The 22,714-nt window shown below is 42.1% G+C and overlaps 1 protein-coding gene across 2 annotated transcripts in view; it reads left to right on the top strand.

Moving 5' to 3' along the window:
• Window positions 1–22,371, top strand: part of LOC115203846 (noelin) — a 65,132-nt gene extending 42,761 nt beyond the window's left edge. For both annotated transcript variants that reach the window (XM_029768878.1, XM_029768877.1), the window contains exons 3-6: window positions 1,967–2,122; window positions 4,108–4,327; window positions 9,929–10,035; window positions 19,967–22,371. In XM_029768878.1, the coding sequence (XP_029624738.1) occupies window positions 1,967–2,122; window positions 4,108–4,327; window positions 9,929–10,035; window positions 19,967–20,641 (1,158 nt within the window). In that variant the 3' untranslated portion in view covers window positions 20,642–22,371. The remainder of the gene's footprint in view (window positions 1–1,966; window positions 2,123–4,107; window positions 4,328–9,928; window positions 10,036–19,966) is intronic.
• The last annotated feature ends 343 nt before the right edge of the window (window positions 22,372–22,714 follow it).

Raw genomic sequence — 22,714 nt, 5'->3', positions numbered from 1 at the left:
ATTAGGAGGCCCGCGTCTTGTGACCGTAGCGTACGTGTAGGTATGTATGGCAAGACCAAATCGGAAAGATAGGTAGGAGCAAGCCCATGTAATGCTTTGAAGGTTAGCAGTAAAACCTTGAAATCAGCCCTTGCCTTAACAGGAAGCCAGTGTAGGGAGGCTAGCACTGGAGTAATATGATCAAATTTTTTGGTTCTAGTCAGGATTCTAGCAGCCGTATTTAGCACTAACTGAAGTATATTTAGTGCTTTATCCGGGTATCCGGAAAGTAGAGCATTGCAGTAGTCCAACCTAGAAGTAACAAAGGCATGGATTAATTTTTCTGCATCATTTTTGGACAGAAAGTTTCTGATTTTTGCAATGTTACGTAGATGGAAAAAAGCTGTCCTTGAAACAGTCTTGATATGTTCTTCAAAAGAGAGATCAGCGTCCAGAGTAACGCCGAGGTCCTTCACAGTTTTATTTGAGACGACTGTACAACCATCCAGATTAATTGTCAGATTCAACAGAAGATCTCTTTGTTTCTTGGGACCTAGAACAAGCATCTCTGTTTTGTCCGAGTTTAAAAGTAGAAAGTTTGCAGCCATCCACTTCCTTACGTCTGAGACACAGGCTTCTAGCGAGGGCAATTTTGGGGCTTCACCATGTTTCATTGAAATGTACAGCTGTGTGTCATCCGCATAGCAGTGAAATGTAACATTATGTTTTCGAATGACATCCCTAAGAGGTAAAATATATAGTGAAAACAATAGTGGTCCTAAAATGGAACCTTGAGGAACACCGAAATTTACAGTTGATTTGTCAGAGGACAAACCATTCACAGAGACAAACTGATATCTTTCTGACAGATAAGACCTAAACCAGGCCAGAACTTGTCCATGTAGATCAATTTGGGTTTCCAATCTCTCCAAAAGAATGTGGTGATCGATGGTATCAAAAGCAGCACTAAGATCTAGGAGCACAAGGACAGACGCAGAGCCTCTGTCTGACGTCATTAAAAGGTCATTTACCACCTTCACAAGTGCAGTCTCAGTGCTATGATGGGGTCTAAAACCAGACTGAAGCGTTTCGTGTACATTGTTTGTCTTCAGGAAGGCAGTAAGTTGCTGCGCAACAGCTTTTTGTAAACATTTTGAGAGGAATGGAAGATTCGATATAGGCCGATAGTTTTTTATAATTTCTGGGTCAAGATTTGGCTTTTTCAAGAGAGGCTTTATTACTGCCACTTTTAGTGAGTTTGGTACACATCCGGTGGATAGAGAGCCGTTTATTATGTTCAACATAGGAGGGCCAAGCACAGAAAGCAGCTCTTTCAGTAGTTTAGTTGGAATAGGGTCCAGTATGCAGCTTGAAGGTTTAGAGGCCATGATTATTTTCATCATTGTGTCAAGAGATATAGTACTAAAACACTTTAGTGTCTCCCTTGATCCTAGGTCCTGGCAGGGTTGTGCAGACTCAGGACAACGGAGCTTTGGAGGAATACGCAGATTTAAAGAGGAGTCCGTCATTTGCTTTCTAATGATCATGATCTTTTCCTCAAAGAAGTTCATGAATTCATTACTGCTGAAGTGAGAGCCATCCTCTCTTGGGGAATGCTGCTTTTTAGTTAACTTTGCGACAGTATCAAAAATACATTTCTGATTGTTCTTATTTTCCTCAATTAAGTTGGAAAAATAGGATGATCGAGCAGCAGTGAGGGCTCTTCGATACTGCACGGTACTGTCTTTCCAAGCTAGTCGGAAGAGAGCATCAGGCCCTTTCTTGTGCCACCAGTTAGTACCAATCAGTGATTTCCCACAAAGCTAAGATGTGTTCTGCAGAAGTCAGACTCTGAGCCCAGACCATAGAAATATAATTGCTAGAATGGGAATCCTATTCAAGTCAATGTTCTGTGATGGAAGAATCGGTGGCCATATTGAGTGTAGGCATACCCATCTCCATGTCTTCCCTGTTCTCCCCTATGTAGGTCCAGAACATGACCCAGTCTATCCAGGTGCTGGACCAGCGGACACAGAGAGACCTGCAGTACGTGGAGAAAATGGAGGTGCAGCTGAGAGGTCTGGAGACCAAGTTCAGACAGGTGGAGGAGAACCACAAGCAGAACATTGCCAAGCAATACAAGGTACAGCAGCAGACCAGTACACCTAAACCCACCCTGCTGGGGCTATAGGGGCTATCACCATCACCACTCATCTGATAAAAACCACCTCCATCCACCATGGATTGGTTTATGTATGTGCCCACTGCCCCCTCTGGATATGGTCCAGCATCAGATGATAAACAACGACATTCTCAATCAAAAAGTTGTGGATGTGCTGGATCCTCACAGATAATCAATGGAGAGCACTCAATACTTATGTATTACCCATGCATGTTTGACGAATGAGTATTGATATTGAACCATTGGAGTGCTGCATATTTCCTTCTTCTATAGTTCGTCTAGAGTGCTTTTCATATTCTCTAGGAAAAGCTCTCAGAATTGAATGCATCAGTATGTATCAAAATGAACTGTATTGGGACTTAAGACTTTTGAATAGGAACATTTGGGTTTCTCTCTTACCGAGAAACAGTCTTCTTCCTCCACAACAATAACCATTATTACAACAACAACTACCACTGCCACTAATACTAGTAGTACTAATACTAGTAACAATAATGAATTCTAGTTTATTAGCTGGTACTGGGGGGATTCTAGACCATTCAGTGGGCACATGCAAAAACTATCATCAACCAGATATTAATTCATTGCTTAGCTCTCCTTCCTTCCTTCCTTCCTTCCTTCCTTCCTTCCTTCCTTCCTTCCTTCCTTCCTTCCTTCCTTCCTTCCTTCCTTCCTTCCTTCCTTCCTTCCTTCCTCTCACTCCTCCCTCTGCTTCCTTTTAAATGATGATCAACAATGCAAGTTTAGCACCACATTTTTTTATTGATTGATTTGACTAATCAATGAAAGAGTAGATCCACCAGTAAATCACAGCTAACCAACTACACCTTTTTAAACCACATAATCATAAGCTACACCTGCACACTGATGTTACTTTCCTGGCACTCAGAAAAACATATTTGTACATATTGTACATCTCAACATGAACAGCGGTGTCGATGACAATTTGCGAAACAACAACTTCCACCCCCCGCATTCCTTTCGGAGTGTCTACATTTCCATTGCATGCCCCCCGCCTTCATATCATGAATGCAAAAATAATCAAAGCCTGTTTAACATACTCTCTAATCCAGTGTGTGCATTACTGTGTGTTGTTTTGTGTCTGTTAGATAGGTTAGTGAGCTAGATGTCAAAAGTATGTTATTTTCTTGCTTGCAGGGCTAACTATAGGACATGTAAAGAGAGAAGAAGAGGCAGGTCAATACCATGTTCCACCTGAACTGGGCTACCACAGTACTGAGCATCAAATAGTTTATGTTTTACCTTTAGCACCATTAGTACTACTACTAAGAAACCCCACCTACCGCCTTTCCCAACCAGCCAGTCTACCTACCTATCTACCTACCTACCACTGATCACTTCCTGCATGTTACTGTTACAATGTTTTCCATACAAAAGCTTTTTCAAAAGTAAACATTTAGTTATTTACAATTATTGATATTGTTATTTTTATGATTATTGTTATTTTACTTTAGTTTTTTGTCTATGTATATTTGGTTACTAAAGACTACAACGTACTTATAAACATTAGTGATAATAAAATCCAAAACACTTTGTTGTGTGTGACATGTAAAAGCATGTAACCTTTTAAAGATGTTGCATTTTAAACGATGATGACCAATAAAGCGCTTTCCCAATTGTTTCCTGGTGTACCGAGAGCTTGTGTTTAACGCAATGGCTCGTCTCCATTAGGATGGAGCCTCTGCTATCTCGCCGATACGGTGGAACACACACACACACACAGGTACAAGCACTGTACACCCACACACACACTAACAAACAGGGTGTTGTTACAGAGTTGTGTATTGTCAGAGAGTCAAGATAGGCAAGGCTAGAGTAGTCAAGGCCAGATAGGTGTTTTCTCTTTTTTTTGTTGCTTTTTTTGGAGTCTCTTCTTTTTTGTCGCCAAGCATGACACTGAACCCAGCTTATTTTAATCCTTTCAGGCCATAAAAGCGAAAATGGAGGAGCTTAGGCCGTTGATACCAGTGTTGGAGGAGTACAAGGCCGATGCCAAATTGGTATTGCAGTTTAAGGAAGAGGTCCAGAATCTGACGTCAGTTCTAAGCGAGCTCCAGGAGGAGATGGGAGCCTATGACTACGAGGAACTCCACACCAGAGTGTCAAATCTTGAGGAGAGACTCCGAGCATGCATGCAAAAATTAGGTAGGCTGAGAAAGTTTCTGATACATACTCACACGCTATGGCTGCATTTACACAGGCAGACCAATTCAGTTCTTTTGCCAAAAATGGGTCTTTTGACCAATCAGATCAGCTCTTTTGCCAATAATTGGGCGAAATATCAGAATTGGGCTGTCTGTGTAAACAGCCTTTGCACACTTCCATTGTTCATGGACAAGTTCTTTATAGTTTTAGACTAAAGTGAGAGCTTCAGGCACATGTAGTACACAACTCAGAAACGTTCAACATCAAGGCGCACAATGTACGCATTGGATACACCTGAAAAGAAACACAATCCTTTTTTTTAACACATTGGAATACACCTTAGATTTTTTGGGAGAGAAGACAAACTATTACATACATTTTATCTGTGAATTATATGTATCTTCCACACAGGAAGGAATCTAATTTTACACTGAGAAAGAAAACATGATCCCATATATTTGCCTCAATCTAGCCTCTAATTAGCCAATGTGGTATAGATGCATTTGATTGAAAACATAGATGAGTTGTATGCACAACTTACATCCAATTTAAAGTGTGATTCACTTATTCATAAACATATTCTGTCACACATGTGCTAAACACACACATTACTCTCTGCAACATACACACTCTCACTCTCCCTCTCCCTCATTTTCTATTTCATGTTCCCTACCTCCCCCCTTTATTTGACAGTGATGGCCCACTGCTTACTGCCAGTACATGATTATTCCAGCACCGATCGTGGTGTCGTCGCTCACAGCTTGTGTCCCAAATTGCTCCCTTTCCCCTGTAACACCTATAGTGCGCTACTTTCGACCAGAGCTCTAAGGGCTCTCTGGTCAAAGTAGTGCGCTATATTGTGAACTGGGTGCTATTTGGGACACACACCGAGATCAATCCACATGCAAAGCCTCTTATCTATGTAGAGTTCTGTGCGGATGAAGAGACAACCGCAGGAGACAGTCACCCAGTATACAGTAGTTACGAAAGAATGAAATTAAATGATTTCACCGTTTTTAAAAGGAAATGCCAACAATTGCTTAAAGATTCAATTGCTAAAACATTGTGAAATATTCCACTATTTCTATCAGGTCCACATTGAGTAGACATCAATAGAAAAATAGGATCTATATTACTTCGTTTTTTATTTGATGATGTTTTTTTTCATTCCTTAAAAGTCAATAGTCTGATCTCTGCTCAGGCAGTAGCAGACAAACATCCAGACAATGTTCTCCCTGCTCCCTATACTGTAGGCCTACTGTCTTTAGTCATCCTATTTAGCTAGGCTAGCCTGCATAAGTATGCTAGGCTAGCCTGCCTAAGTATGCTGCAGAGCTGTCTGCCGAAATCATTTGACTAGTTCTTCAAAGTAGATCAGGCATACTTTCCACAAACTGTCTCCGTCACTCTCTCTCTTCATGGTGTTGTGTACTTTCCTCTCTCATGCGGTTTGTGTGTATCCAACGTAATATTGCAGGCATAAAAGTGTATCCTAGTGATGGGTTGTTCGGTCGCGAATGGCTCTTTTTGAACGGATCTTTTTGGTGAGGATCTTTTTGGTGAACGTCGGGAACCGAATCTCTTCGGTGAAAGAGCCGTTCATTTGGCTCCCTGATTTCCATACTTACTACTGCTTTTTGAGCTCAAAACAATGTTTTTCTTCAGATAAGATACAAAATAATTCTCTAAAGAGGGTGAATCCTCACTGCAGAAACAATAAATAGTAGGGAGAGCGCATCTCTGATTTTGTCAGTGCCTAAAAACAGGCCATCTAATTATTTGGCCAGGTAAAAAGTTAACTCGCATTTCATGATCTGACATAATGGTAGCCTACCTTTTGGGATTTACATTGGAGATTTGCATTTTTTTGATTGTTCTAGATCATTTTTTTTAATTTTTTTTTTACAAAGAGCCATTTGGGAGCCAAATGAGCCGTCTCTTTTATGTGAACGGTGCCAAATGAGCCGGCTCACCGAAAATACTCGGAATGTACATCACTAGTGGAAAAAAACAGGCGCAATGGATTATGGTCTTTGTAGGTAATTACCATGTTTCTGCGCTGAACTAGGCTGAATATTTGCCTAATGAAAACTATAACTCCCTTCAGACCAGTGTCCCACTTTCTCGTGAATGATTAGATTTCTCGAATCATTCACGAGAGTTTTCAGCGCGTTCGGCTCAGAAAAAAACATAACTAAATGGAATTTAAGTAATTGAACCGAAGTTGGTCAATAACCCCCCCCCCAAAAAAAATATATGTTGATTAATCGCTCAACACTTATGACAGGTCAGTCAGAATGGGACTTTATCTGATACAGTAGTACACAGAACGGTTATCACTTTCATCATCACATAAACACAGGCACTTTTTCACACGCGCGCACACACACACACACACACACACACACAAGAATGCATGCACGCAAGAACACATGCACACACACACACACAGGAACACATGCATGTGAACACACACACACAGGCACTGAACGCATTTTGCAGCCACTCACAGGAAACTCATACTCTTTGGGACTGACCTGAGCAGGGTAAACAACTAGGTTGTCACCAGAAAACAGCAAATGGAGGGGAGAAAGATGGAGAGAGAGAGAGATAAAGAGAATGGATCGCTGAAGGCCTTTCCTTCAGGCTGTTTTGTGGCAGATAGAGTAACAGTGCTGTGACGTTGGCGACACAATGGCCATCCATCACGGGGACATGGCATCTCACAGGGATATAATCAAATAAATAAATCATCCTGTAGTGCTCCTGGCTCTGGTTGGGCCGGTGAGGTCCCTTGTTCTGCAGGACAGGGCGAACGCGCAGTAGCTCTTGTCAGACCTGGGTTTAAATACTATTTGATATCATTTCAAATTCTTTAGCTGGGCTTGATTGAGCTAGAGTAGTTGCCAAAGTGCAAACCCCGCCCATCTGGCACTCCAGGCAGGCTAAAGCAAACACTATTTTTGGGTGAAAGATTTGAAATAGTATCTGAACCCAGGTCTGACTCCTGTGTGTGACATCACAGGGAGTGGAACGACACCATCACATGGTGATGGATAGAGCAGAAAGGCAATCTCACCTAGGTCCCCAGGCACCGACAGCTCTCTCTCCCTTTCACTGCTACACCGAGCCCGGATATACGGACATTTCGCCCCCTATCACTGCTTGACATAGCCCCCAGGCACTTAGATCTTTAACTATCAAGCTCCTTCTCCCTCCCTCTCTCTCTCGCACTCTCTTTTCTATTGTCTCTATATTTACACTCTTTGGAAAAAAAAGGTGCTATCTACAACCTAAAAGGGTCCTTCGTCTGTCCCCATAGGAGAACCCTTTGAAGAACCCTATTTGGTTCCAGGTAGAACTCTTTCCACAGAAGGTTCTACATGCAACCCAAAAGGGTTCAACCTGGAACCAAAAATGGATTCTACGGGGACAGCCGAATATTCATTTGGTACCCTTTTTTCTAAGTGTAAACATTACATCATTGCTATATCTTCCTCTTTATCACTGCTGTCCTTTCTCTTTCTCGCCTTCTGTTATTTCTCTCTGTCTCAGTAGACAATCCTCCTACTCTCTCTTATAGTCCTTCTTTCTGACCCCAGCTCAGTATATAAAACCTAAAAGGTAATAAAACCCGTCTTCTCTCTCTCTGAAATATCTATGTTCCCTTCACACTAGGATCAGGCTGTTCCCTCTTTTATGTGTCCACGTTCATTCACTGATTCGATAATCCTCAAATCATCATTCCATTCCACAATGACTGACTGATGGTGTTTGGGTTATTTCAATGTTATAGTCTAGTTGTGATTTCCATTAGATTTCCCCTAGTCTAGCTCTGGTTGGCTGGAGCCATATTCAGGCCAAGAGGGGATTAGATTAGACCTGATGTGCATATTTCTCCCAGAGGTCCAGACCAAAAGGTAATCTAAAGATAGGAACGATTAGAGGAAATTAATAAAGAAACAAAGGTCCAGATTATTAATATAGTCTGGTACTCCCACTGAAGTATTATGTAAGGGGCTGATGGTAGTGGTGCTTGTTTGCTCATGTGATGTTGTGTTTGACTCGCTGCTGCAGATGCTGAGGTGTCATAGTCACAGCCATACACATGAGGGCATGAACAAATAATACATATACACAGGAGCACACACACACACGCAGGGAACACACAGGAATGTGAACGTTGTACGCAAACCTCTCTACTTGATATACGAAATGTTTTATATAACCAATGTGCTAAAACACACAAATGATCCAGTTTTCACATCAAAAACATTCAAAGTGTGACTGTGAAAAAAGGAACAGAGTTGTCACAGAAATTGTGAGAGATGAAGATGGTCATGTGAGGGTGAAAGTAAAAGGAAAAGAAGGAGCAGAAATCTAATCTGGATTCTATGACTCCATCCTATAATTGCATTTCACAACCACTTTATTGCCAGAGAGAGAATGGGAAAAGGAGAGGGAGAGAGAGAGAGAGAGAGAGAGAGAATGGGAAAAGGAGAGGGAGAGAGAGAGAGAGAGAGAGAGAGAGAGAGAGAGAATGGGAAAAGGAGAGGGAGAGAGAGAGAGAGAGAGAGAGAATGGGAAAAGGAGAGGGAGAGAGAGAGAGAGAGAATGGGAAAAGGAGAGGGAGAGAGAGAGAGAGAGAGAGAATGGGAAAAGGAGAGGGAGAGAGAGAGAGAGAGAGAGAGAGAGAATGGGAAAAGGAGAGAGAGAGAGAGATAAAGGTATAGAGGGCAAGAGAAGCATAGAGAGAGAGAATAGTTGGGGATGGGACCAGATAGCAAAAATAAAGATGTAGAGAGAAAATGAGACCTTTTAAATGTATAGATTTTTTTTTTTACCCATTAGCATACAAAACAAGTTCAGTGATATAAATAAACTCATTAAAATAAAATATCGAATTCACCTTTGCCTCGTCAAAACAAGGTGTTAAGTCAATTTAACAAAATATTGCCTTTCAAATTAAGGAACAATAATGTCAGTGTGTTTGAGCTGTTTGCTCGTTAGCTGACATTAAGATCTAACCACAGAATCGAGGCTGTTCCCCATCTGTTTCAAAATAACAGCCCATTAGTCCAACTACCTGGCTGTCATCGGGGAGGGAGGCACAGCCGAGCGTTCAGAGCTAGATATGTCAACTTCACATTAACACCTCAATCAAGCCTTATGAACGATATGCTCAGCTCACACAGCTTAGAACAAATAGAAGCAGGAGCAACAGCACAATCCTACACAACTTGAATAACAATAAAATCTCTCTCTCTCTCCATCCCTCAGACACAAACACAGACACAAACATAAGCACAGAATAACAAAGACCATTACAGTACCTTTATTCTCTCAAGATGGCAGACCAACATAGGAACCAACATAGACACACACAGCAATAAAATATACACATTCCATTCTCCTTTTGTGAATGAAGGCTACAGGGGCATGTTTTGTAAATGATGCTATAATGTGCAAGTACAACATGCTTTCTTTATTACAGCACGCTAGACAATATAAATCATACAGATGTGCCCCTGAATGCTGAATCTATGAGAAGTATATGTTGTGTCTATGAGAGGTATTTCTATGTCCGTTATTCCTTCACAGCATGTGGGAAGTTGACGGGCATCAGCGATCCTGTCACCATCAAGACGTCTGGATCCAGGTTCGGATCTTGGATGACTGACCCTGCAGCACCGGAGGGTGATACACGGGTAAGACGCAGACAATCAATCAAATTTATTTAGACAGCCGGTAGGGTAGGAAAGACATTTCAATTGATGATATCTACCAGTATATCATCAATATACTATAAAGTAAGGCAACAATGGATATGCAACCAGGTATTGAAAAAGTTTAGTCCGAAGTGTTGATTAGTAGGCTATTTGTGATGCGCAATTGTCCTGATGCACTGTTTGCATCAGGGGCGTAGACATGGATGGGCCTGGGTGGATAGAGGCCCACCATCTGGGGAGCCAGGCCTTTACACCCCCACCCAATCAGATTGATGTGGTTTAAGCATTGTTGTGGACTTAGACCATCAACATTTTTTGAAAATCTGAAAAATCTATAGAAAGACAAACAAACAAAAAAAACATAAGAAAACATAGGATCTTTCACACAGGGTGCCTTTCCATTGCTGGGTGGGCCGTTTGGGAATTTTCTGGCAAAATTAGAGTATACCCACTTCTCCAGGCACCACGACACCACTGCATAGGGCCGATGGAAATACAACAGTCACACACAGCGTGATGTTAAAGGATAAGCAGTCCATAAACCTCCACATAATAAGCCAGTAGGTCCCAATCATGAGAATACAAAAACACAACCATTAACTATTTCCCAATCTAAATGTACAACTATTACTTACCATTGCAAAAAACACATTTCACTTTTAGCACACAAATTAACCAGTGAACTAAAGTTTAAAGTGGACGGCCTCCTGAGTAGTGCAGCGGTCTAAGGCAATGCATCGCAGTGCTAGAGGCGCCACCACAGATCCGGGTTCAATCCCAGGTTGTGTCGCAGCCGGCCGCGACCGGGAGACCCATGAAGCAGCGCACAATTGGCTGAGCGTCGTCTGGGTTAGGGGAGGGTTTGGCTGGCCAGGATGTCCTTGTCCCCTCATGTTCTAACGGCTCCCGTGGCGGGCCTGGCGCCTGCACGCTGACACGGTTGCCAGTTGGATGGTGTTTCCTCTGACACGTTGGTCCGGCTGGCTTCTGGGTTAAGCGAGCAGTGAGTCAAGAAACAGTGTGGCTTGGCAGGGTCATGTTTCTGAGGACGCTTGTCTCTCAACCTTTGCCTCTCCCGAGTCCGTACGGGAGTTGTAGCGATGAGATAAGACTGTAACTAGCAATTAAACTATTATATAAAGTGGAACTGACAGTGTTTTAACAACTATGCAGATATGAAACAAACAGACAATCATAATATCAGTCACAAATATCAAATTCCCAGTTTATGCTACAAAACCAACTTTATAAGAAGCTTTAAAAATAGGTTATATTTGACTCAAAGTTCAATGACGTACAAAAAGGCATTGTTGGCAGAATAGATGGATGCAGTTCAATGCATGACAAATATAATTCACAAATAAATGTCTTGGTAATCCCAAAAATGTTGCTATCAGGTTGTAAATCACAGCTGGCTTGGTACATACTGCTTCTATTCGGGATGCACGGTTTCAGTTTCAATGACTCAATATTCTGGACAAAAATGGACAAATGTAACTAAGGCTAATACAACCAATGATCACAAGTCAGTCAAAACGTGGCTAATAGGCTAGCATATAAACTCAGCAAAAAAAGAAACACCCCTTTTTCAGGACCCTGTCATTCAAAGATAATTCAGAAAAATCCAAATAACTTCACAGACTTTCATTCTAAAGGGTTTAAACACTGTTTCCCATGCTTGTTCAATGAACCATAAACAATTAATGAACATGCACCCGTGGAACGGTCGTTAAGACACTAACAGCTTACAGACGGTAGGAAATTAAGGTCACAGTTATGAAAACTTTGGATACTAAAGTGGCCTTTCTACTGACTCTGAAAAACACCAAAAGAAAGATGCCCAAGGTCCTTGCTCATCTGCATGAACGTGCCTTAGGCATGCTGCAAGGAGGCATGAGGACTGCAGATGTGGCCAGGGAAATAAATTGCAATGTCCGTACTGTGAGATGCCTAAGACAGCGCTACAGGGAGACAGGACGGACAGCTGATCGTCCTCGCAGTGGCAGACCAAGTGTAATAACACCTGCACAGGATCGGTACATCCGAACATCACACCTGCGGGACAGGTACAGGACGGCAACAACAACTGCCCGAGTTACACCAGGAACGCACAATCCCTCCATCAGTGATCAGACTGTCCGCAATAGGCTGAGAGAGAATGGACTGAGGGCTTGTAGTCCTGTTGTAAGGCAGGTCCTCACCAGACATCACCGGCAACAACATCGCCTATGGGCACAAACCCACCGTCGCTGGACCAGACAGGACTGGCAAAAAGTGCTCTTCACTGACGAGTCACCATTTTGTCTCACCAGGGGTGATGGTCAGAATGAGCGTTACATCGAGGCCTGTACTCTGGAGCGGGATCGATTTGGAGGTGGAGGGTCCGTCATGGTCTGGGGCGATGTGTCACAGCATCATCAGACTGAGCTTGTTGCCATTGCATGCAATCTCAACACTGTCCGTTACAGGGAAGACATCCTTCTCCCTCGTGTGGTACCCTTCCTGCAGGCTCATCCTGACATGACCCTCCAGCATGACAATGCCACCAGCCATACTGCTCGTTCTGTGCGTGATTTCCTGCAAGACAGGAATGTCAGTGTTCTGCCATGGCCAGCGAATAGCCCGGATCTCAATCCCATTGAGCACGTCTGGGACCTGTTGGAATGGAGGGTGAGGGCTAGGGCCATTCCCCCCAGAAATGTCTGGGAACATGCAGGTTCCTTGGTGGAAGAGCAGCAAGAACTGGCAAATCTGGTGCAGTCCATGAGGAGGAGATGCACTGCAGTACTTAATGCAGCTGGTGGCCACACCAGATACTGACTGTTACTCTTGATTTTGACCCCCCTTTGTTCAGGGGAGCATTATTCAATTTCTGTTAGTCACTTGTCTGTGGAACTTGTTCAGTTTATCTCTCAGTTGTTGAATCTTGTTATGTTCATGCAAATATTTACACATGTTGAGTGTGCTGAAAATAAACACAGTTGACAGTGAGAGGATGTTTCTGTTTTTGCTGAGTTTATGTTTATGGAGCAAACTAAAAACACGTTAGTTACTGTAGATAGCTAGCTAGCTGCTAGGAGGAATTCCTGCCATTGGAGGAGTGGGTGAGTGACTGACTTTTTCCCCTCATATCGTTTTCTGGTGGCTATACACCTAGAGATGCAGGTGTCATTTGGATAGCTTGCAAGAACTTGAACGACTATTATCCAGTTAGCATATCTCTTGCGTTCGCAAATTCACTCTGGATATCTACTCTGATTTCAGAGCACTCTTGTCTGAGTGTGTTAGAGCGCAAAACAACTGATTAATTTTCAAACGCGCAACATCCACTGAGTATGACCGGTGTCAATAAACGTAGGCAAAAAAAAGTTATTTAGTCAAGAACGCTCCAGATAACATGTAAACAGGCTAACCAGCTCTTCTACGATGAGTAAAATAGTCAAAGTGAGGTGTCTGGAAGTAGCTAGCTAGCAAGCTAGACAACTTTAGCCAGTTAGCTTGGTTGGGGACAAGAATGCATCGGCAGGCAAGCTGCAGAAGGACGAGGGGGCTACTATTTCCTATTGTTTATCATTGGAATTTTGACAGTCAACTAGCTGAAAAAGTTTGAGAGGGTTTATCTAATGTTCCTTCGTTAGATTTCGCTCATCTTGCTCTGGCTAGCATTAGTTGTTGATCTTGTTGTTGTTGATGATGTGCATAACAGAAAGAGAGAGAGAGAGAGAGAGACTACCTTTTCATGGTTGTTTGATCAATAGGACTGTAAAATTCCCAAATGTTAGAGGACTCCTATGGTGTTTACATACAGTATTTGCAGAAATCCATTCACGTGTATTTTGTGGCTTTTGGTGAATGCGTTCTAATGATCTAAAGTCACACTGTTGTAACTGTCTGTAAACACACAGTCCAGTTCAAAGTGAATGATGGCAGGCCCATGTCACAAATGGCTTTTTTTGTATAAAGGCCTACTGTAGCTCTGATTGGCTATTGCGCAGCTGCCTGTGTATACTCTGGTCCTGGACAAGACAGATGGTTTTATTTGGTTTTATTTACTGCAGTGTCTATTAATTGTCCAAACGCACGGCCGCTTTCCCACTCTATGTTACTATAGAATTTTCACAAATGCCTTAGTATACATCATTCCTAAAAAATCTATGAATTTATGAAAATGTGAAAATTACCATATTTAAGTGGTCGCTTGTCAGAAAATGTTTTTAAAGTGTCATATTCTTCCTGGGAGTGTACTGTATATGAACCGCTTTTAATAAGATTTCATGTTGCTAAACTGCTTTCAGTTTCACTTAAAATGCAACAATGTTTCACACATAAGTTATTTTCAAAGAGATGGCTAACAACAGCAAACATTCTGCAATAAAACACAGTTCCACTCACCAGATGATGATTTGAAACTTAACTTCTTGTTGAAAGTTGTCGACCTGCTGCATCCTCCTGCAAACTAACCGACAACAAAAGCTAGCTAGCTTGACCATGGAAAAACTACTGCTCGCTATTACGCAGTGACCTGTTGACATTCAAAAAGGCAGAAATGTCCTTAAGTTTTTGAAAAACAGTCCCACCCATTAAGTCAAAATGTGATTGGTTTATTCCACTTTCACTTCAAAATGTTTCCCTAATACACTTGAATGGCACATGCCTTTATCTAGCTTCTGATGGACTAGCCAATGGTTGACTTAGCTAGCTAGATTTATCTCCCCAGAGACCAGCAGTGTTTACCCTTTCCTTTACAGCAAAAACTGAAGAGATTAAATCAGAGCGTTATTGAAAATAATATTATAATTATTATAATTATTGATTATTATTATAATCATTAATTTATAAATCCTTAGCCCTTCTCTGAATGCACAGAAGGCCCATTGTTCCCCACTGTGTTTGGGTTAGTAATAATAGGCTCTATTTCCCCTCAGCATGCATTTGTTCACTATTCTGAATGTCTAAAGAATCCATATGTTGTTCTGAAATATGAACACAGAAATTCTGGACATTTTTAACTCTTATTATGTGTTGATTTGACAAAATAACAATCATGGTCTTGAATTGGACTCGCATTTTCCTGGTCTCGGTCTTGACTCGGTCTGGCTTTAGGTGGTCTCGACACAATACTGGCTGAGACACACACACACACACAAACACATGCAGACACACACACACACAGACACATGCACAAACATACAGTATATATACACACACACAAACAGACATACACACACACATACACACACGCTTCAGCCATCCATCAACATGGAAAGCCCAGCTCCATTAAGGTAATGATTTCATGACCTTGGTACTGTGTTTCACTCCTGTTGCTACTGAAAGATCAGACTAAGTGCTTGACAACATCGCATTACTCTCACTCAGATCATGCACACACACACGTTTGTTTTACTATCCTTGTGGGGACCAAACAATTGATTCCTATTCAAAAGCCTATTTTCCCTAAACCTAACACAAGACAAAAACCGTCTGAGCGCGTGCATCATCGTGCATGAATTTATTTTGTCCCCCCACGCCAAGCGCGATCACAACACGCAGGTTAAAATATCAAAACAAACTTTGAACCAATTACATTAATTTGGGGACAGGTCGAAAAGCATTAAACATTTATGGCAATTTAGCTAGCTAGCTTGCACTTGCTAGCTAATTTGTCCTATTTAGCTAGATTGCTGTTGCTAGCTAATTTGTCCTGGGATATAAACATTGAGTTGTTATTTTACCTGAAATGCACAACGTCCTCTACTCCACACATAAAACGATCAACCAAATAATTTCTAGTCATCTCTCCTCCTTCTAGGCTTTTTCTTCTCTGGACTTTATGTTGCGATTGGCAACTTTCATAAATTAGGTGCATTACTGCCACCGACCTCGTTCGTCTTTCAGTCACCCACATGGGTATAACCAATGAGGAGATGGCACGTGGGTACCTGCTTCTATAAACCAATGAGGAGATGGGAGAGGCAGGACTTGCAGCGCAATCTGCGTCACAAATAGAACTGACTTTCTATTTTAGCGCTTGGTAATGCAGATGCTCGTTAGCGCACGCAATAGCTGAATAATATAGATTTCTAAATTTATTTTGCAACGGTCGCGCATGCGACGCGAGCGGTGAAGTCAGCCTGTAACCCTTATCATAATCCTGATTCTTAACCTAACCTTAACCCCTAACCATAACTATAACCCTAACTCCCAAGCCAAAAATGGCCTTTTTCCTTGTGGGGACAGGCAAAATGTCCCCACTTCTCCAGATTTTCCTTGTTTTACTATCCTTTTGAGGACTTCTGATCCCCACAAGGATAGTAAAACCAAAAACACAAACACACTTCATTACCCTCACTCAGATGACATCATTAATGTCGCTGAGTTGAAGTGGCCAGGCTGTTGAAAGCCCTGACACACCCACACGTCTCTGTCTGTCTGTCTGTCTGTCTGTCTGTCTGTCTGTCTGTCTGTCTGTCTGTCTGTCTGTCTGTCTGTCTGTCTGTCTGTCTGTCTGTCTGTCTGTTGTTCTTCTACTAAGCTCTCCTGGGCTGGTCATCTGTTGAAAAAATAAAAAGGCGAGACATTGGTTACTGAAACACATTCAAATGCAAATGCAGAGGATACATCTGTGTGGTTTTCACCTGAGCCCAGACGGCTAGGTCACTAATGAAGGGAGGGTGTCAGCGAAGATGTTTATACAGTATGTCAACCAAGATGTTTTCTTTAAAACATACACATGATTCTTTCATAGTCTTATTCATGTGTACATCAAAGCAATGTGATTTGCACGTTACATTATTAAGTCATATGTGAGTATCCTTGCTATTGCTCATTACCCTTGGTTTCTCTGTGTAACGTTTAGGGTTGGGGAGTAACAGATTACATGTAATCCATCACATGTAACTGATTACAAACATTCTAAAAGGTAATCCATTATGTTACCAGCAAAAATATTGTAATCAGATTACAGATACTTTTGAAAAACGATATGATTGCTTCTAGGATTACTTTTAAATGAAATAGAAACGATGTTTGCTAAAACCAAATATTTTGACACCTTTTTTGTTTTCTCAATGACATTCAAATAAGCATTGAAAAAAAATGGCTGAGTTTAAATTTGTTCCACATGAGCGAGTCTGACCACAAATCAGAGACCACTATGATGACAAACCAAATGTGTTTTGATGGATCACAGGAAAAGAGCAGGAATAGGCTTTTGTAGGCTACAGTCCAAGCTACAGTATGTTTTCAAATGATGTGACTGCTGTCAGCATTCAAAGATTATACATCCAACTTGAATAAATGCTTGGAGGTATGGACTAGAGCAGTGGTGTAGCATACTGGCGATACGGATGACTTACTATTGATATTTACATGAATCACACTACTTCTCTCTCATCTGCGATTTACAGATTTTGGTTATTGTGGATGGCTGTTCACAAATGTATATGTGTATTAAATGTACGAAGTTTAAACTGCGACCAGTGGACCGCCAGTGAGGAATGTGATCTTGCAGATCCCAGCCTGTGGAATAAAAGTTCCCTTCTAAACTCCTCTGTGATATTGTGGTCCAGAGCAATGAATGCAGGAGCTATGGATGCAAGGACTGACCATCCATGAAACAACATTTTAGATTTAATCATGTTTTGAGGCTATAAAGTGTTTGTTTACATTTACAAGCTTATATTTGGGGTTCTGATGGGGTACATCAGTTGAACTAAGCTAATGGGGAATTTAAGTTATATTCTTCAGGAATCAATGGTTACATATCATTAATTGTTAAGTGAAAAAATGTTTGTAGCAACTGCAGATTGCCACTTTAAGGGGAAAGTAATCTGATTACGTTACTGAGTTTGGGTAATCCAAAAGTTACTGATTACAATTTTGAACAGTTAACTGTAACGGATTACATTTAGAAAGTAACCTACCCAACCCTGGTAACATCGGACCATGCACTATAAAACCGGATAAGTTTTGGCTTCTCAAACATTTTGAGGATACCAAATATCTTGTGGTGGAGGAATCATAATTAGCTTGGTAATATAGATAATTAAGATGTATTATCTGCATAATATGCTTATATAATTGAACTGTTGAACTCTTGTTATTAGAATGTATCCCTGTTGGCAGTTGCACTTCACCCCTCAAATGGGCCTCAGTCACCTGGGGTCCAGAGCGGGTAGGAGTTAGGCTTGTCTTATCACTTGTCTATCACATGTCCCTGGTGATATGCAGAATATCAGAAAGGTAAGAGGACAGGAGGGAACATTGTCTTCATGTGTGAATGTCTTTACCTATTTTAAACCATGTGAAGGGATGGCTTGATTCATGGGGAACAATTACTTGTCTCCACAATGTCTGTGCGCCAGTCACTTCCTCCTTTGGCCTTGGGGGAGATAAGGTCTGAGACAAGATGTGTGGGGTAGTGTCTGGAACCATTGTACGTCATCTGATGTTGCACCTATCCTGGGATAGTGTATGACCCAGAGGCTCACTCACCTCAGGACTTTACAATTGATTTATTCCATAGAATTAGTTGGTGTTTCTGTACTGTGAAGTACCAGGGACGAGATCTTAGGGGCCTAACTCTGTACAATAAAAAGAGTCTTCATAACAAATGCTATCTGGCTGGGGGGTACCCCTTTCTCACCTTGTGACCCATTCCATACATCTGTTGTTTGTCATGTAGACTAAGAGGGTGTATCTGCTAGAAAACATATTTTGCATACTTTGTATGTCAGAGCTACTCGCCACAACACTCAAGGGCGTTGAGTCGACCATCCTCATTATTGTAGAAGCAATTACTCTATGCTCCCTTATTAATAAGGTTTGAATGAAGTAATATCCTGATTGGTGATTGACCTTGTCTCTCCTCATTACTGACTAGAATTTCCATGACAACCAAACAAAAATAAGTTAAGAAACTTAAATAGCTGAAGTGAGCAGTACTACCTTCATATGAGTAAAACAAATGCAGTTTTTTTGAGTAAGGTATACTTAAATGTAACGCCCCCACTAAGCCACACCTCCAATAATTTCCCAGTGTGCCTTGCCTTTTTGATTGAATTGTAGAGATACAACCCATGAATGCATTTGTTAGTGACAGTAACATGGTTGTTGATTTCGAAAATGTTCAATCCTGTGGCCTTCACTAAGTGAGTTTCTAGGCTAATGTTATCATTATTATTGAATCCTTACATGTATCATAAGGCTCTATACATTGGCCAGAAACTCATAGTCTATAGGCTGTATCAGGCCTGCAAGTAGGGTTGAAAAATTCCACAAACTTTCCAGTAATTTTAGAATGTACTGCTTGTGAGTGGCAAGGTGGTGTGAGAGTGTATGACACAGTAAGGCAAGATAAAGTAGCTAAGTGGGACTGGAAAATATGTGCTAGGTATCGTTTACATCTGTGAGACCACGTGTAATGTGTTCTAATAGTACCAGGAAGACAGATTAGATGTGATTGATCACAACAGAGAGGTCCTCTCTTTCTTTCTTTCTTTCTTTCTTTCTTCTCTAAGAGCCATAGGGAGAATGCAGCTGAGATGAGCATTTTATCCGGAATGATCCGCATTATTCCCGAGAGGCTCATTCCCGATCCCGGCCTGCCGCCGCCTGCAGCTGCCTGTCATTCCTGACTGTTTGTATTCACAATCTCGTCTTGGTCTGCTCCATCAGGAGGCAGGAACACTGCTTCCCGCTCCGCTCTGAGCTGAGGCTCCGATTTAATGAGGCTTTCTGTGAGCCACACGTTTATATGGCTCCGATCTACATAATGGTGCACTGAGGAGTTTGATATGAGGGTTTTAAAAGGACTGCAGGGTGTGTTTTATCTTTTTTGTGTTATAAAGTTGCTTCTGACTCGGTGTTAATGTTTCCTCTGTTCTTCCTTCTCATTTGTTCTGTCTGTTAGGTGTGGTACATGGATGGTTACCACAACAACCGCTTTGTGCGGGAGTACAAGTCCATGGCGGACTTCATGACGACAGACAACTTCACGTCTCACCGCCTCCCCCACCCATGGTCCGGTACAGGTCAGGTGGTCTACAACGGCTCCATCTACTTCAACAAGTTCCAGAGCCACGTCATCATCAAGTTCGACTTCAAAACCTCCACCATCAGCAAGTCCCGGCAGCTGGACAATGCCGGCTACAACAACATGTATCACTACGCCTGGGGCGGCCACTCCGACATCGACCTCATGGTGGACGAGGGCGGGCTGTGGGCCGTCTACGCCACCAATCAGAATGCAGGGAACATCGTGATCAGCAAGCTGAATCCCAGCACGCTGCAGATCATCAAGAGCTGGACCACCAACCACCCCAAGAGGAGCGCCGGCGAAGCCTTCATGATCTGCGGTACTCTCTATGTTACCAACGGTTACTCTGGAGGGACCAAGGTCTACTACGCCTACAGCACTAACTCCTCCACGTACGAGTACATAGACATCGCCTTCCAGAACAAGTACTCCCATATCTCCATGCTTGACTACAACCCTCGGGACCGTGCGCTCTACGCCTGGAACAACGGACACCAGGTTCTGTACAACGTCACACTGTTCCACGTCATCAGCTCACAGGAACTGTAACCACAGAGGCAGGACTATATACAACATAATATATACACACAATAGAAAGAGAGAGATCATCCTATATATGAACATATATCTATGAGAGACTTTATGGAATGAGTATCATATATAGTATATCGTAAACCTGTACTACGAGAGATTAGATTAAATGTGACTGGAACTGCAACGTAGATGAATGTGCACTATCTATTGGAATTAAAAAGATAACTGTTTGCTAAAAAGGAAAGGAACAGGATACATCTAGAGTTCAAAATGATATATTGGACTGAAAAGAACAGATGCCAAATAAACATCACGCCTTTTTTAATAATGAATAGTAACTATCGTAGAAGATTGTCTTTGTGGCTCTGTGTCTGTCTCTGGATGTACTGTACCTCCTTCCTCCCCCCTGGACTTATCTCAGGGTCAGGGAGGTCCTAGCAATGGACTATGGGATTGGTTATTAACTGTTTGCCAACCAGGACCCCCTGGCCCCTCAGACAGAGAGGGAGAACCTCGCCCCTCGAACAGATAAGGGGGAAACCGAGGAGAACCTGGTCAAACGGTTAGAACTAGGACATTATTTGGAGAACTGTGGGAAGAACCAGGATATTATGTCCAGAAGACCACTGATTCTATGACCACAGTCTGTCACACACACTTTTATCCGTTCAGTAGCAAATAAAGAAGTCTGTAAACAAGTAAACAACAACATCAATATCCATGAGAAGACCTGGGCCTGTATTCACCAAGAGTCTCGGAGTAGGAGTGCTGATCTAGGATCGGGTCCCCTCTCTTATGCATTATGTTTGAAGGGCAAATCTGGTCCGAAATCAGCACTCACTTTTTGAATACAGTCCCTGAAAGCACTGACTGTTGGGGCAAACTGTTGTATTGTACAAGAAGAAGGCCGGGATTCAATCTGAGCCGTGTAGTAACGCACTTGACATTTAAAGGTAAATTGATTGAGCCAACATCTGCAGCGTTTACGTAGACGCAATCTCCGCGTACTTTGCCTTTAAAAGCCGAATTGTCGACTGCGCTAAGACGCTCCTATTGGATTGAATCCCGGTTGAAGACTTTCCTGTGTTTGTGACTCTGTGTTAAACAGCCTTGATTTGCATGAGTGTTTTTGTTACCATTCTCGTCTGCTACCTTCTGAACGTCGTTTTGCTGTATTATGCTATGCCTATAAAAGAAGGGGATGGGATAAAGGGTTAGTGTAGGTACCTTTGGGATTTCAGGGGAGGGGAGTAACAAAGCTGTTTGCTTTTTGAATGTTTTTTTTTCTTCCAATCAGATAATTTTTTTTGGGGGGGGGTGTAATGTTCTTGTATCACCCCCTAACTGTTGGCACCGGCTTTGCTTCTCTGTCTGTGTTTAGTTGGAACATGCGTGGGAGAACCCTAGCTCATATCCAGTTTATATATTTCAGAAGATTAGACAATAATAGAATGTATCACGTAATATATCCAGGAGACCGGGGCTCAGTCCTATGGCTTCAACTTAATCATCATCAGCCTATTGTTTGAAGTATCCCTCTTAGTCGAGGGTAATGATGTTATATGTATATCTCCCCTCCCACCCACCGAGCAAAGAATAATGCTGTTTAAATGTAAATCCCATCGCAGAGGACAATGGCTTTTCACTCTTTTTGTGCTTTTGCTGAACGTGTGTTGTACCTGAGATGAGATAGTTAATGATTTGTGTCAATAAACAGAGAATCTTTGTTCCGAGCTGATGCCTCACACAGTTTGAATGACAAATTATTGATTGCCATGGAGCCACAAAGGGGCAATTGAAGAGCCACACAGAACCACAGGTTGCAGACCCCAGGTTATGGCTGCTATTTGTGTGCATGTGACTGACTGCAATACCACCTCATGGTGTCACGGTTGTCGTCGGTGAAGGAGGACCAAAACGCAGCAGGTACGTGCAGGCTCATCTTGATTTTTAATAAATACAAAATGAACACCAAAATAACAAAGAACGAACGATCAACAAAAACAGTCTGGTAAGGCACAAGGCGAAACACAGAACAATCACCCACGAATCACAAACACACCCCAATATATGGGACTCTCAATCAAA

Source organism: Salmo trutta, chromosome 12 (assembly GCF_901001165.1).
Source record: "Salmo trutta chromosome 12, fSalTru1.1, whole genome shotgun sequence".
NCBI lineage: Eukaryota > Metazoa > Chordata > Actinopteri > Salmoniformes > Salmonidae > Salmo > Salmo trutta.
The sequence above is the reverse complement of the archived record's forward strand: the minus strand, read 5'-3'. Positions and strand labels throughout refer to the sequence as shown.